This window comes from Erpetoichthys calabaricus, chromosome 14 (assembly GCF_900747795.2).
Source record: "Erpetoichthys calabaricus chromosome 14, fErpCal1.3, whole genome shotgun sequence".
Classification (NCBI taxonomy): Eukaryota; Metazoa; Chordata; class Cladistia; order Polypteriformes; family Polypteridae; genus Erpetoichthys; species Erpetoichthys calabaricus.
The window spans coordinates 5,310,146-5,325,045 of NC_041407.2; the positions used below are offsets into that span (position 1 = coordinate 5,310,146).

General features: G+C 43.3%; 1 protein-coding gene across 3 annotated transcripts in view; it reads left to right on the forward strand.

Annotated features, from left to right (window-relative positions):
• llgl2 (LLGL scribble cell polarity complex component 2) overlaps window positions 1-10,631 on the forward strand; it is a 65,015-nt gene extending 54,384 nt beyond the window's left edge. For 2 of the 3 annotated variants that reach the window (XM_051919042.1, XM_028819906.2), the window contains exons 21-26: window positions 2,118-2,271; window positions 2,939-2,976; window positions 6,049-6,096; window positions 7,314-7,356; window positions 8,948-9,009; window positions 9,970-10,631. In XM_051919042.1, coding sequence (XP_051775002.1) covers window positions 2,118-2,271; window positions 2,939-2,976; window positions 6,049-6,096; window positions 7,314-7,356; window positions 8,948-9,009; window positions 9,970-9,974 — 350 coding nt within the window. In that variant the 3' untranslated portion in view covers window positions 9,975-10,631. The remainder of the gene's footprint in view (window positions 1-2,117; window positions 2,272-2,938; window positions 2,977-6,048; window positions 6,097-7,313; window positions 7,357-8,947; window positions 9,010-9,969) is intronic. The other variant, XM_051919043.1, reaches the window with a different exon arrangement.
• The last annotated feature ends 4,269 nt before the right edge of the window (window positions 10,632-14,900 follow it).

Sequence of the window (14,900 nt, forward strand, 5' to 3'; positions counted from 1 at the left end):
GATATATATTTAAATATGCTTACATATAAAATCCGCGATAGAGTGAAGCCGCGAAAGGCGAAGCGCGATATAGCGAGGGATTACTGTATAGGGCCTGTAAAAAGTGTTCACCACCCCGTTTTATTGTTGCACAGCATTGAATCACAGCGGATTTAATTTGGCCTTTTGTGACACTGAGCAACAGAAAAAGACTCTTTAATGCCAAAGTGAAACCTGATCTCTGCATAGTGGACTAAATTAATTACGAATATAAAACCTAAAATAACTACATACGTGTTCACCCCCTTCAAGTCAGTATGGAGTAGACACAGCCTTGAGTCTGTGTGCTCAGAGTCTCCCATCAACTCTGCCATTTTGTGAATTTCCCCTTGGGATTAATAAAGTATCTATCTATTTGTCCCCGTGCTTTAGTGTCGTGGAGATCCTGAGTGAACAGCCTGTGTCAAGTCCAATCGCAGATTCTCAGTTGGATTGAGATCTGCACTCTGACTCGGCCACTCCAGCACATTGACATTGTTGTTTTGAAGCCATTCCGCTGTATCTTGGGCTTCTTGTCGTCTCCCAAGGTGCCGATTTCTTGCAGACCCCTTCAGATTCTCCTCTAGGATTTCTTCATATTTTGCTGCATTCATTTTCTCCTCACATGCCCCTTCCAGGGCCTGCTGCAGAGACGCATCGCCACAGCCTGATGATGCCACCATCATGCTCCACGGTGGGGATGGTGTGTTTACCATAAAGTGCAGCATAAGGTGACCTGCAGTCTGACAGCGAAAAGGCCCACTTTTGGTCTCATGAGTCCACAGAACCTTCTTGCAGCTGACGTCGGAGCCTCCCGTGTGCCAAGATGTCCTGTGTGTTGTTTTTTCTCTTTGCTGCTCTCCCATAAAGCTGGGACTGCTGGAGCACCCGGCCACCGTAGCCCCACTGTAGCTTGTGACTCCTTTAGAGTTCGCTGAGGCCTTCCTTACTTGTCGTCTTTTTAAGTTTTTGTGGATGGCCTACTGTAGCTGATTTACAACTGTTGTCACACTCATCTCATTTCTTCATGATTGATTTAACTGGATGTTCACTCACTCAGAGATTTTCTTGTCTCCGTCCACTGACTTTATGGTGTTGCTTGCAATGAAGGATCAACTGATACCCCCAGACAAGTGATCTCCATTGAACAGATGGGCTGCACTGGTGAGGATTTGGGTGGGCATAGTGAAGGGAGAGAATTCTTAATAATGTGATCAATTCTTTGTGTTCTATATTTGTAATCAATTTAGACCACTTTGCAGAGATGTTAACATTAGAGTCATTTTTTATTCCCTGTTTGGAGTCAAAAAAGCCAAATTCAATCCACTGTCAGTCGGACGTTTTCACATTTTACTGCTGTACAACACTAAGGGGGCGACTCCTTTGTAAAGGCACTGCGTAGGCACCTGCCTGTCACATTTCTCTTTTACATTACGACTGGCTCTTTAAGTGTACATCTTCTTCTGTGCTCGTTGTACCCCCTACTGGTTATCTCCATCTTTAGGTTTCTAGTTTTGCTTACATTCATTCATTTGTATTAACTACGTGAACTTGGCCTGCCTTAAGCTCTTTGCAACCCCTGCAGGCCTCCTTGATGAAAGCTTATGTGAATTTAGTGAAGAGAGAAAGCCACAATCCTAAAAACCAACTCTGCAGTGGCACGTTAATAACAGACTTGAAATGCTTCAGTAACTTCTGTATTACACAAACTAAAAATAATGGCTCTATCAAAGCCACTGCGTCTCATATTGTTTTTTCTTCTCTAGTCTAAAAAGTTGAATCTCCGTTCTCTTTGCTACCACAACTAATTCATTCACTCCTTTTAAGTACTTGTTGGAGTTAACAGTCAAAGTTGTAAAACATTAAGGTTTATAAAAGCACAATATGGGGTGGAGACGTTGGCACAAGATAGCAGCTGGTGTAGAGCATCATTTAATAAGTCATCACAAAAAGATTTTACTACATGATGGGACAAAACAAAATCTTTCCAGTCAATACTGCGTCTGATGCAGCTTTAAGAATTTATGGAGCTCTTCAGTGTTGGAGTTCAAAGCTAAATATCGATTAGAAGTGAAAGTGAATAATTGTTATCTTTGTAGGGTTTTACCTGATCTCCCCCTCGGAGTTTGAGCGTTTCTCCTTGTCAGCCCGATGGTTGGTGGAGCCGCGTTGCTTAGTGGAAATTCCTCGTTCTGCTGCAAAAAGGTCTTTGAGGAGAAGAACTGCTGCTGAAGAATCTCCTGATGACACAAGGTAATTGTGAAGACCTGACGAGTGGCACTCGGTGCAATATACGCTGTGTAATCTCTCCAGCTGGACACTCACATTAATTCTACTACTGAATTTAATGGCAAAATTATGAAAAAGTCATTTCCAGCAGTTCAGAACAAGTCCGCCACCTGAAGCTAAGCTTTGTCAGGCCTGACCAGTGTTTGGATGGGAGACCATCTTGGAAAAGCTTAGGTTGCTACTGGAAGAGGGGTTGGCGAGGCCAGCAGGGGGCGCTTACCCTGTGATCTGCATGTGGATCCCAATGCAGTGACGGTGACACAGTGCTGAAACAGTTGAGGTTCTGACTCTCCCTGGGCATCCTTTTGTAAAGAGTAGGGGGTATCCCGATGTCCAGGCTAAATTGCCCACCACGGCTTAGTCATGCCAGACCCCCAATCATCCCCTGTCCCTAAATGGCTAACTTTCTTTCTCTCAGCACTTCACCATCTAAAAGCCAATGGGTGTTGAGTGTTTTAGTGTAATAATGGCTGCCATTAGTGGTGGTCAAAGTGGCTCCCAACTCACTGTGTAAAGCTGTCTACAGCTTGGAGTAGTGAGAAAAGGTGCTATATAAAATGTAAAGAAGAAGAATAATTATTACTGTATATATTCGCAAAGCAGTCAGTAATGATTGTAATGTTTCTTTCAGGGAATCCAGACTCCACAGTAACAGAACTACAGAGGACGGTAGGTTTTCAGTTTTGTTCCCCAGGCTTGTGTATTTGAAGGCACTCTGTACAATATGATGTGTGTGTGATGTGAAGCCAGTCAACAACATACAGTTAAACACAAAGTAAATTCGGCTAACTAGTAGTTTGGGGGGGGGGAGAAGGCACATAACCCAAGTGATCTTTCGATTCTGCCGCTGGTTTAATCTCCTCGTGGACGACCACAAGCAGCAGCGCTCTAAAGACCCCGAAACACGGAGCCGAGTCTTGTCCAAGAATGACCAGATTCCTCCATGCTGTTAGGCTCGGTGCTTGTAAACTTATTTTTAATTTCAGTTACCCAGCACACACTTGCCTTCCTACTATCCAGAAATTTCCAAAACATTCCACCTACCTGGCCTTCAAGATGAAGGTTAAGGCAATTTTGCACTCATGTAAAGGTTTTAATAGGCACATTTTAAATATGGAGCAACATAAAGTGGGATATAAATTGTATGCACAGCTGTATTTTAGCCGAGTTGATAAAGTACAGGCCATCCCCGGGTTGAGGACAACTCATACTTATGAACAGACTGCCATAAAGCTCATCGTGTCTAAAGTTTGAAGACACTCGGCATGACGGTCGCACACAGACGACGCTCACGCTGCTGCGTTTTGTTGTTCAAGCGTTCAGCGCGTGTCACTGCACGGTTGCAGAATCCCCCCTAAAGTTTTTCCTTCGCCTTTACATGTCAGTCTTACAGAGATTTCCAGTTGTGCCTGCACAGAGTCCGGGCCATTTCTTGCTATGAATTTATGCACATTTGGTTATTGCAGGACTGTGCAGGTGTGGGTAGCGCATGCTTTTAATACACAGAACCTCGCACTTACAAACCTCTGGAGGTGTGCGATTTCTGACACGAGGGTCCACGTGCGCCATAGCGTACTGTCACGGCGATGCATAACAACAAACGCATGAAAACATTGAGCAGCCTCATTGGTTTGTCTTCTCGTAGAAGGAGCCATTATAGTTCAGATTGCGTGGATGTTAATACTGGGAGTGTGTGTGCACAGAAAGGTAAAATATCATAAACAGACAAACATCTGACCGCATGACGTTAAATGAGATCAGGGCAAGGGATGAAACTATTTCTAAAGCTTTGAGTGCACAGTAGGCTCAAGAATTGTGAAATGGAAGACATCTGAAAGCACCAGGCCTCTTCCTAGAGTTGGCTGTCCAGCCATACTGAGTAGCCCAGTAAGTAAAAATTTATAAAGCGCCTTTCACAGTCGTGACATCACAATGCTCTCTACAACAAAAAACACATACAAGCTCCATCCAAAAATAACAAAACAAGAGAAATAAAAAGAAAAAAAAATCTAAAAATAAATAACTCCGCTGTGTTCAGAAGCCTGCGTAAACAAAAATGGCTTCAGTTGCTTACTAAAAGAATCAACTGACTCGGCTGTGCGCAGCGCTAACTGAAGGCCATTCCAAAGCCTTGGAGCAGCGGACTGAAACGCACAGTGCCCATGTAGCTTAAGCTGGGTATGAGGGATGACTAAGGGGCATTGCTGCTCACACCCAAGTGCCCGACGGGCTGTATGGCACTAAGATACTAGTGCTTTGTCTGCAGAGAGCTCTATAGGTAAGCTTCAAAATTTTTTAATTCTGTAATAAACCGGAAGCCAGCATACAAAATGGGGAATAACGTGTGCCCTCTGGCTTGATTAAGTTAAAAGCCTAGCAGCTGCATTTTGGTGAGAAGGACCAGGGAGGCAACCAAGAGCCCAGTGGTCACTCTAACAGAGCTTTAGAAGATGGCAAAACCTGTCAGAAGAACAACCATGGTGGCAGCATTCCACCAATCAGGCGTTTATGATAAACTGGCGGGGGGGAACCACCTTTGAGTAAAAGATGTATGACAGCCCAGCTGGAGTCTGAGAGCACAGTGTAACAAGACAAAAATTGTTCACGTTGTGAAGAAGCGCTATGACTGGCGAAGACCAGGCACTGCTCATCACCTGCATAATCCCATCCTTACAGTGAAGCATGATGCCATGGGGGTGCTGGGCCAGGGACACTGGTCACAACTGAGGGTAGGATTTTGAATTAATCAGCGCTACAGACTGCATGCCACCTCAGACTGGAGCGGACATTTCAATGACCTGCAGCATACCGCCAAGGTGACACTGGAGTGGTTTCTGGACAAGCCTCTGAGCGTCCTTGAGTGGGTCAGACTTAAACCCAACAGAACATCTGTGGAGAGACGTGAAGAATGCAGTTTACAGACTCTCACCATCCAATCTATTATAAAAAGAAGTCCTGGGACGAGACTTTCTTGGAGATAATTTGCCAAGAGTTTTGACAAGTCCCTCTCAAACATTGACAACCACGCCCACGGTCCACTCACTTCTCATTCGTGTGAATGCTAGTGTCAGACAGTTCCTGCGCTCTCAGCTGCAAGCGGGGTCGGAAATAAAAGACAAAGAGTAGAACATCGTAAAGAGATTGAAAAACGTTGGCGCGATACACATGCAGAGCAGGTTAGAGATTATGAAAGTACTAAAATTCGAAAGTCTCAAAAAACTGATAGTAAAGATCACATTAACGCTAACAAACGGAAATTACTCGGTGAAATAACGGAACAGCAAAAAGAGAATAGAATATAATATATGGACATACAGTTGTGCTTGAAAGTTTGTGAACCCTTTAGAATTTTCTGTATTTCTGCATAAATACGACCTAAAACATCATCAGATTTTCACTCAAGTCCTAAAATTAGATAAAGAGAAACCAGTTAAACAAATGAGACAAAATATTCTACTTGCTCATTTATTTATTAAGTGAATGACAAAGCAGTCACGTTGATGACCAGTTGGTCAAATGAATTCTGTTGTCTATTAGTCTTAGTTTAATATGCTCACACTTAAGAAGCTGCTATTTCTATGTACATCTGCTAACTTGACATGTATATTTTTCTCTCTCCATATGAAATGATATGTGCTTCATTTTTAAACTTGCTCAATCTAATAGTTGGTGTGGTGCTATGGCCTTTTTAAGGATACCACATCATATTGAGGGTTTTTACATTTTTTTTCCCCCCTGCAGCAGAGACGTCTCCCGCTGTGATGGAGCACGCCTTACTCAATAATGAAAGTAAGTAACGCACGCGCCTGCTGCGCTACAAGCTCACCTCGCGTCTGTAGACCCTGCTGAGGCTCCCGTTATCCCTGTAGAGTTGTCCTTGGGTCTTGGCTTTGAGCAGGGTGAACTCGTTTGTTTTGCAGTTTTTTAGTTTGAGCCACACATTTCTAAATCCCAATCAAAAGCTGGATGTGCTAAAGGTAGAGCTACAGTATAATTAATTCCTTTCTCAAAAAGTGCGGTACGGCGTTACTCTGCAGGCGCTTTCCCACCACAGGGACTTTCAGTAACCACAGACTTTTTAGAAAGTCGTGAACTTTTGTCGCATTCCCAGTGTAGAAACTCGGGCCATTTGCTGTTCCTGGTAATTTTTTAGCTCCTACTCCAGGGTGTGTGCTTGTTGTTCAACCAGTTACTATCCTAGCTGGGGCAAAGGGGATGAACTGTGCCGATTGGTTGACCACAAGCACTGGCACCATTTTACAAATTTGTTACTAGTTTGGCCTTTGGAGAGTCATCGGTAAAGATGGCGGGCCATGTCACACTCTGTAGCCTCCTCCTTGGTGCTCTGTGCCATCCACCACATTGAAGCCACAATTTCCCCACGTGAGGATGGGATCACTTTGGAGCAATGAGGTGCAGGGGTCCCCTGTAAACTCCTAATCGTGCCACATTTCGCACCACATCACTCTTCATAGCCACTTCCCTGGTGCCACAACATACACAGGGAGTGGGGACCACCTGCCAATCATTCTCCCAACCCCCCTAAACCCCCCCCCCTCCACCCTATTTATTGCTTTGGGCATGGCGCATTAGGGAGGAAGCTGTAAAGAGTGATGCGGTGTGAAGCGAGCCATGTTTGGGAGTTGAGGACCCCCCTCCCACTTACTGCTTTGATGTCAACATGCCCTCACCTCACCTCTTCTTTGCGTGTTGCATCAGTTTTGCATTAAGGTCCCAGTGCCTATTGGGATGCAATGGGAAAGCAACACACAGAATTGGCCTGAGACCACAAGCAGGCCAGGGGCCTACAACGTCCAGGAACTCATTGGTTACTGAAAATAAAGTTCCTGCTGTGGGGAAACACCTCATGACAGATGGGGAGGCACCGGAGATGCCCTCCAAATCTGACCAGCTGGCATAAAGCAAAGGCGGGTTAGCATTACCATTGCCGTGTGCTCTGTAGTTTTCAGGAGGACTTCATGAAGTTAATCTTTTGTGTATTACAGAAGTACTGATGGAAATCCAGACGTCTTTGGAGGGGGACCGAAGGTGAGTATCGCTTTTTAGAATTTCAAAAATTTAAATGCACATACAGTACGAGTCTGAGCCCTGTAGGTAGAAGAGAACCAGCCATAAAAATAAGAGACCCCCGTTTATATGCACAGACTGCCCTCAGAAGGACCTCCGACCCCTTCACTTTGATCACACTTTCATGTTGCAGCCTTCAGCCAAAATCATATAAAATGTTTTTTTTTTCCCCAAATCAATCAACACTCAATACCCCAGAGTGGTGTAGGAATTTTTGCAAATTTATTAAAAAAATAAAAAGCTACAAATCTCACACAAGTGTCCAAACCCTTTACTCCAGACTTCGTCAAAGCCACTCCAGGCTCGGGTCGTCTTGGGTCTGACGTGATAAGCTTGACCCATCTGGATTTGGGGGGGCTTTCTGCTGTGTCTCACTGCAGATCCTGTGATGGAGATCCTCAGTGGACGATTATTTTCAGGTCTCTTCACAGATGTTCAGTTGGGGTCAAGTCTGTGCAGCTCAAGGACATTTACAGAGTGGTCCCAAAGTCTTTGTTTTGTCCTATTTGAAGGTGACAGTTGGAGGCCCAGAGCGCACCGAGGAGGTTTTCTCTGTTCAGCTCCCCCTTGACCCCGACTAGTCCCTCATTCCCTGATGCACGCACCACCATACTTCACTGTTGGACTGGAGTTGTTCAGTCTGGCTTCCTCCAGACATGACGCTAATCCTGGTTTCATCAGACCAGAGACTCTTGCTTCAATGTCAGAAGATCTTTCAGGTGACATTTTGCAAACTCTGTGGGGAGAGGCTTCAGACTGGCCACTGTGTCATCAAGTCCAGAGTGTTAACGGTGATGGCTGTCCTTCTGGAAGTTTCTCACATCTCCACCGAGAGTTTCTCCAGAGCTCAGCCAGAGTGCTCATTGGATTCTCGGTCACCTCTCTTACCAAGACCCTTCTCTCCTCATAACTAGTCAATTTGGACAGCTTGAGGACAAGTCGTGGTTGTTCCAAACTTACTCCATTTAAGAAATATGGAGGCCACTGTGCACTTGTGAACCTTCAATGCTGTAGAAATATTTTGTTGCCTTCCCAAGATCTGCACCTTGACACCATCCTGTCTCTAAGCTCTGCTGACAATTCCTCTGACCACATGGCTTTGGAACCCCTATAGATAGTGGTGTGCCCATCTGAATGCTGTCCTATTGATGGAGTTGACCACAGGTGGACCCCAAGTTCTAAACACATCTCAAGGACCACTGCAGCAAACAGGAGGCACCTGACTACAATATGAAGGGCCACAGCAGAAGAGATTTCAGTTATTGATTTCTAATGTTAAGTCGCAGGCCTTTCTGGTCACATGTTCTCTCTTTGTTATTATAGGATATTGAGTGTAGATTGATGGGCAAAAATGGCTACTTTATCAATTCATTTAAAATTAAACCTACAACACAAAGAAGGTGAAGGGGTCTGAATGTGCACCGAGTCCACTGTACGTGAAGGCGACTCGACTCAGTAGAATGGCCTCTTAGAGCCTCTCGCGTCTGTAAATCTCCTTGTAGAGACCCCGAGCAGGGCTGACGAGCTTCGTTTCTTTTCTTTTTGGAAACAGGAGTCAAACTGAAAAGAACACAACAAGAACGTCTGGAAATGTGAAAATGATGGCCAATGGAGGTGAGGCAAAACCTGCCAAGTGTGAGAAGAATAGATAGATAGATAGATAGATACTTTATTAATCCCAATGGGAAATTCACAAGAACGCGTGAAGTGTGCCGGGACTTTGATAGGAGCCGAGAATTAAAAGGCACAGCGCGTCTTTTTTACTTTCTCGTGTGTGTGTGTGTGTGTGTGTGTGTGTATATATGTATATAGTAATCGTCCAAAAAATTTGATGTCGACATCTTGATGCATCTTGACATTTCAGACACCCCCAACTTTCTCGTATACAAAATATAGGGCAAGTATTGGAATCCTCCAAAAATTCCATTTTAACATTATGATGAATCTCGATGTTTTAGACCTCTGAGTCCGAAAATACCATTTTTGGAATTCTGTCTGTGTCTGCCTGTGTGTGTGTGTGTGTGTGTGTGTGTGTGTAAACATGATTACTGGAGTATGCGTTCACGTTGGTCAACCAAATTTTGCATACAAGTATTAGGGACAAAATGTACATTTCTATCAACTTTTGGGCTATTTCTGCTAACCAGAAGGTGTACTTTACCTTTTATTGATGCAGCTGCAGAGTCTGATTTATTTAACTTTACTTTTATAATAATTGTTCAATATATTATTAAAATTTGTTGTTGATGGTTCTTTAATGTACGCAATATAAAAATGTAATCGTCTTGCAGTTTACTCCTTAAATATCCATCCTCATATCTGAGTATACGAGAAAGTCGAGGGGAGAGCACTCCTGATTTTTTTTTTTTTTTTGTTTAAATTAAGAGGGGAGAGCAGAGCCCAAATGCTTTTCTGCCTGACGGACTCAAACGTTCCCCGAGTACCTGAGGCTTTGTCTCTGCACGGAGCAGAGCTGGGTTGAGTTTTATTTATTTGTGAGATGTTTATGAAGTCGCTTACTTGGTGTTTGACTTTTCAATTTTTCTTTTTTGTTTTTCTCTCTCCCTTGCACAGAGTAACCGACGTCTTGGCTGCCAGCTTTCTGATGCCATAACACTACTGAATGCTGCCCTGAAGGAGGCCCTTTGCTTACTCTGATCCCACACAGCAAGAGCCCCTCAGAGCGACCCCCACGCCAGCCTCAGTGCCTCACCAAACGTCCGCGATACCCCGACGTCGCCTCCTACCCTCATACCTGACCCCCATGGTTGCATAAAAAAAAAAAAGTATATTTTGCACAATTTCTCTTGAATTGCGAAAGAGGACTTTAACAAAACAAGACTGCATGTGGCCTGCCAGCGCAGAGCCCATCGTCTGTCCGGGGAGTCACGTACTTTCGTCCTCAAAGTCTTTTACTTTACCGGTTTTGAATTGGGTGTGATCAGTTTGTTTTTTTCACAATGGAAATGCAATTTAGGAATGTATCTTTTTAATAAGAGCGTTTTTAGATAATTTTTTTAATATATGTAAACAAATTGATTTCATTTTTACTTGGGCTTTCGGGTGGCTGCTATACCCTTTTAGTACTCCAACAAGGACATATTTTGGTACTCTGTATAAAATGTGGGTATTTTAGTGTCACATAGATTCTATTTTTTTTAGTAAACATGACAAAAAAAAATAATTTCACACTACAGCCTACTGATTAAAAAAAAATAATAAATGTTTTAACAGAATACTTGGATGCGAGTTATTTTGATGTTGGTGGTTATTCAGTTAAATAATATGAGCAGCGTAAAGATTTGAATGTAGAAATGTCCAAGCAGATACCATAAAGAAAGAGAGCTGGTCAGGGATTACTGCAGGTACCTGGAACAAAATTCTAAATTCTCTATTATAAATAAATAAATCTTGGAAGGAGACAAGATGTCGTGACAAGAGATTTAACCACAAAGAGTAGATGACAGAGTAGAATGTCGTAAAGAGTTAAAAAATGTTGCCGCGGTACACATGCAGAACAGGTTAGAGATAATGGAAGTGTGAAAATTTGAACGTCTCAAAAAAATTATAGTAAAGATTGCAATAGCACAAACAACCGAAAATTACTTGGTAAAATAACTGAACAGTGAAAAGAGATCGAATATATTGTTCAGATGTAAAGTCGGAGACTTGTAGATCGTTTAATGTGTGTTTGCCATCAGGGAAAAGTAGTGTTTCTTCCCAATGAAGAGGCGTATCTATGATAATGAAAAGATAAATTGTTTGGTGAAAGTGAAATCCCACGAGAGAAAATTTCAAGCCCCGCAAGACAAGACTTGATGCAAAGAAATTTGGAAAAGTTTCGCCCACATAACCACGCCCACGGTTCAATCATTTCTCATTTGTGTGAATGCTATTGTCAGACACAGTTCGTGTAGAGAGAAAGAAACGAAATTCACTCGTGGCAGTTCTACGTTGCGTTGTCACGATGGAATTCCAAACACGTGATCAAAATTCAATGCAATATTAATGAAAAGGTAAAAGCGAAAAGAGATCGAATATATGGACATAGGCGATACGACAGAAGTATGGATTTAAACTTTAAGTCGGAGACTTGTAGATTGTCTAATTCGTGTTTCTTCCCAATGAAGAGGCCTATACGCGAGAAATAAATTTGTTGTTTGGTGAAATTAAAATCCACATACGTGAGCGACAGACGTGAATTTGCTGCTGCGAAGGGTGGGGCGGGGGGTGAATTGGCAAGCGAAGCGAGCAGGATGAAGACCCCTGGTAATAATAAAAACAAAAAAACATTGTATCGGGCAACACAGGAACCACATTTAATGCAGACTGTTAGGGGACACTAAGGCCATGTCACTTTACACGACTTTTCCAGCATTTGCCGGCTGCACATTTCATTTATGTAACCTTAGGGAGTCGGAAGTGGTCAGAGGCGCGCAGTCCTACAAACCTGACGACTCACTATGATGCAGTCCACTGGGTTTGTGTTTACCTTAAGTCGTAGTGGTGGCTGTGTGTGTGTGTGTGTGTGTGCGCAAGAGATGACAACCAGTGAAATACAATAAATAATGGAGATCACAAGGAAGGAGGGACAAACTGAAGAGAGCGCCGTCTGTCTGATGTCCCACAGCAGAAAGTGAAAAGTGGCAGAGATTGCAGCTGATGATGGCAGATGTCAACAGCGTTCAAGTTTGGGGACATGAGACCGGATGGGTCTTTTTTCTTAAACTTGCATTTTGGGTTTTGTCCTGTAAAAACAAAAAAGCTGGTCGGTGTATCATCAGTGTCACTGGGCTCCAGTATGATAATGGTATGCAGATCTAGTTTAAACATAAAAACTAAGCTGTAGTTAGGAAGAGGCCCAATTTAAAAAGTGTGTCTTTAGGAGTTTTTTTTTTTTACAGTTCTAACCTGACATATCGTGAAGGGTAACAGCTGATGGCCACCTGGCCACTACTGTTAAGCTTGGCTTTAAGGGAAGATCATTTGAAGATTGGAGGTTACGACTTGCAGTGTAGGGTGGCGCAGTGGTAGTGCTGCTCTGCAGTAGGGAGACTGTGGAAGATTGTGGGTTCGCTTCCCGGTTCCTCCCTGTGTGGATAGCGCTTTGAGTACTGAGAAAAGCGCTATATAAATGTAATGAATGATGAATTAGGGGTACAAGCCTTCCAAAATATAGGAAGGAGCCGATTATTGAAGGCTTTACACACCATTAGTAATTTTTTTTTAAAGTTGATTCTAAAAGACACGTGTAACCAGTGCAACGACGCTATCATTGGTGTGATGTGCTCAGACTTTGTTTCTAGTTGAGATTCTGCACTAACTGTCCTCCTTAGGTAAAAACAAAACTGAGCATCTTGCATTGTTTTAACCCTGGGGTCCCCAACTCGGGTCCTGGAGGGCCACAGTGGCTGCAGGTTTTCATTCTAACCTTTTTCTTAACGAGTGACCTGTTCTTGCTGCTGATTAACTTTTTTAATTTTAATTGACTTAAGATTTTGTTCCTCTGAGTTGCTTCATTTCTTTCCTTAAATGACACCCACACAGAAATGAAATGTGAAGTGAGGGAGCCGACAGAAGACCACCTAAGTCAGGGTTTCAAACTCCAACCAGTTGCTTAATTAAGCACAGAGTCTCCTTGTTAACTAAACCCGTTCTTTAATTTCATGGCTTGTTGCTGCTCTCATTGTGCAACAGCAGACATTTCTGACATTTTCTCTTTTCTAACCGCAGCACTGTTAAAATGTTTTGTGCTCCTGACCTTCATCTTTCTTTATTTTCAGATATTGGATGATGGTCACCGTTCGTTTTGGCTCATTTTGCATCTTATTATTTGTCTGGCTGCTAATCAAGGAAGAGGAAACAATTAAGGGGTCCGGGTCTTCAAGAGCAGGTCAATTACAATGAATTCAAAAGCAGTTAATTAGCAGCAAGAACAGGTCACTAATTAAGAAAATGGTTGGAATGAAAACCTGCAGCCACTGTGGCCCCCCAGGACCAGAGTTTGGGACCCCCGTTTTAACCTTTGCAGTGTTCCTTAAATGGAAGGACACAGCACCAGTAAAATGGTGAATATCAGATTTACAGTTGAGGTCCGAGTCCATGATGATCCCTCAATGCTTTACCTCGGCCTTGACTGTTAATGCGGAGGGCTCAAGTTTAATTCTAATACCCTCATTATTTAGTTTTACTAACCGCTAAAATTTCAGTTTTTTTCCTTATTTAACTCGAGGGAATTACTACTCATGCAGTCTGAAATATAAGACAGCCACTGCATCAGAGGGTCCCCTTATTTTTTTCAGATTTTTTGGCCCAATGGAAGCACAGAGACTGAAGAAAGCTGCAGACTCGGACTAGAATCTCGTGGTCCACTGTATAGAGTGTCCTGGGCCTCCAAAGTACAATCACCACAACTAATGGAATAAATGAAATAGGACTGAACCTAATGTAACGCTGCTGGAGCGGCCCACCCGTTGACTAAGGTGATTTACGAGAACATGGTGGTCTGTGGTGTCAAATGCTGCGCGAGGACAACAACAACAACAACAGCAGCTCCATGGCGTGAGTCTCCATTGAGCCACAAGTCGTCGGCTGCTTTAACCAGAGCAGCTTCAGTGCTGGGATTCGTCCAAAGACCTGACTGAAACTTTTAAGAGCAGAATGTGAGTCGAAGATGGAGGGGCTACGCTTTCTAGATTTGTACCTTACGGTGGGTTAGAACTCTGTCTAAAGCTGGCAAGTACAGAGGAGCCAAGATGATTTTTCCTGAGTGGGGGGGTTTAACGAGTGCAGTCTTTAGTGAATCTGGGAGTACCCCCCCATATGTCGGGAAGAGTCCAGCGGGCCATCAGGGAGGACCGTGGGACCACTCAGAAGGGGACACGTGCAAAGTTTAGGTGGAGGACATTCTCTGGAGTTCATGTAAACCTCCCGCAGCGAGAGAAGAGCGTATTGAGGTTCAAGAGGACTCGTTCTGGGAGGGCCGTATTTTATTATTTCTAATAATTTATTTTGTGTCAATGTGGCAAAAGCCTCACAAAGTTTTGCTACAGGTTTCCAGGAGCCATTCCAATAACTGAGTTGGGTTATCATTGAGAACAAAGGGATTTCTAACCAACATTTATAATTTTAGATAAATATGACGGCCTCTCAAGATGGATGGCTTTGTTATGCTCAGCTATATGTGCCTTTAGTATTTCACAGTAGACTGTTAAGTTTAATTTTCCTCCGTTTCTACTCAGTCTTCCACCAATTTCTCTTGAGCAATATTGATGAAGCTGCCAGAATCTGAAAATGGACGCCTCTCTACGCAAATTCAGGTAGGCAACCTCATTAAAATGGTAGCTACACCAAGAATAACCAAAACCTGCTTTGTGGCACAAACCCCACAGCGGCGAGTGGCGGAGTACAATAGCTGTGCGATCAAATAAATGATAAACCAAACCGTTTTGCATTTTATCCGGTTCTGAGATTTGTGCTGCCCTAGGAGAAGCTGTAAATGGAGC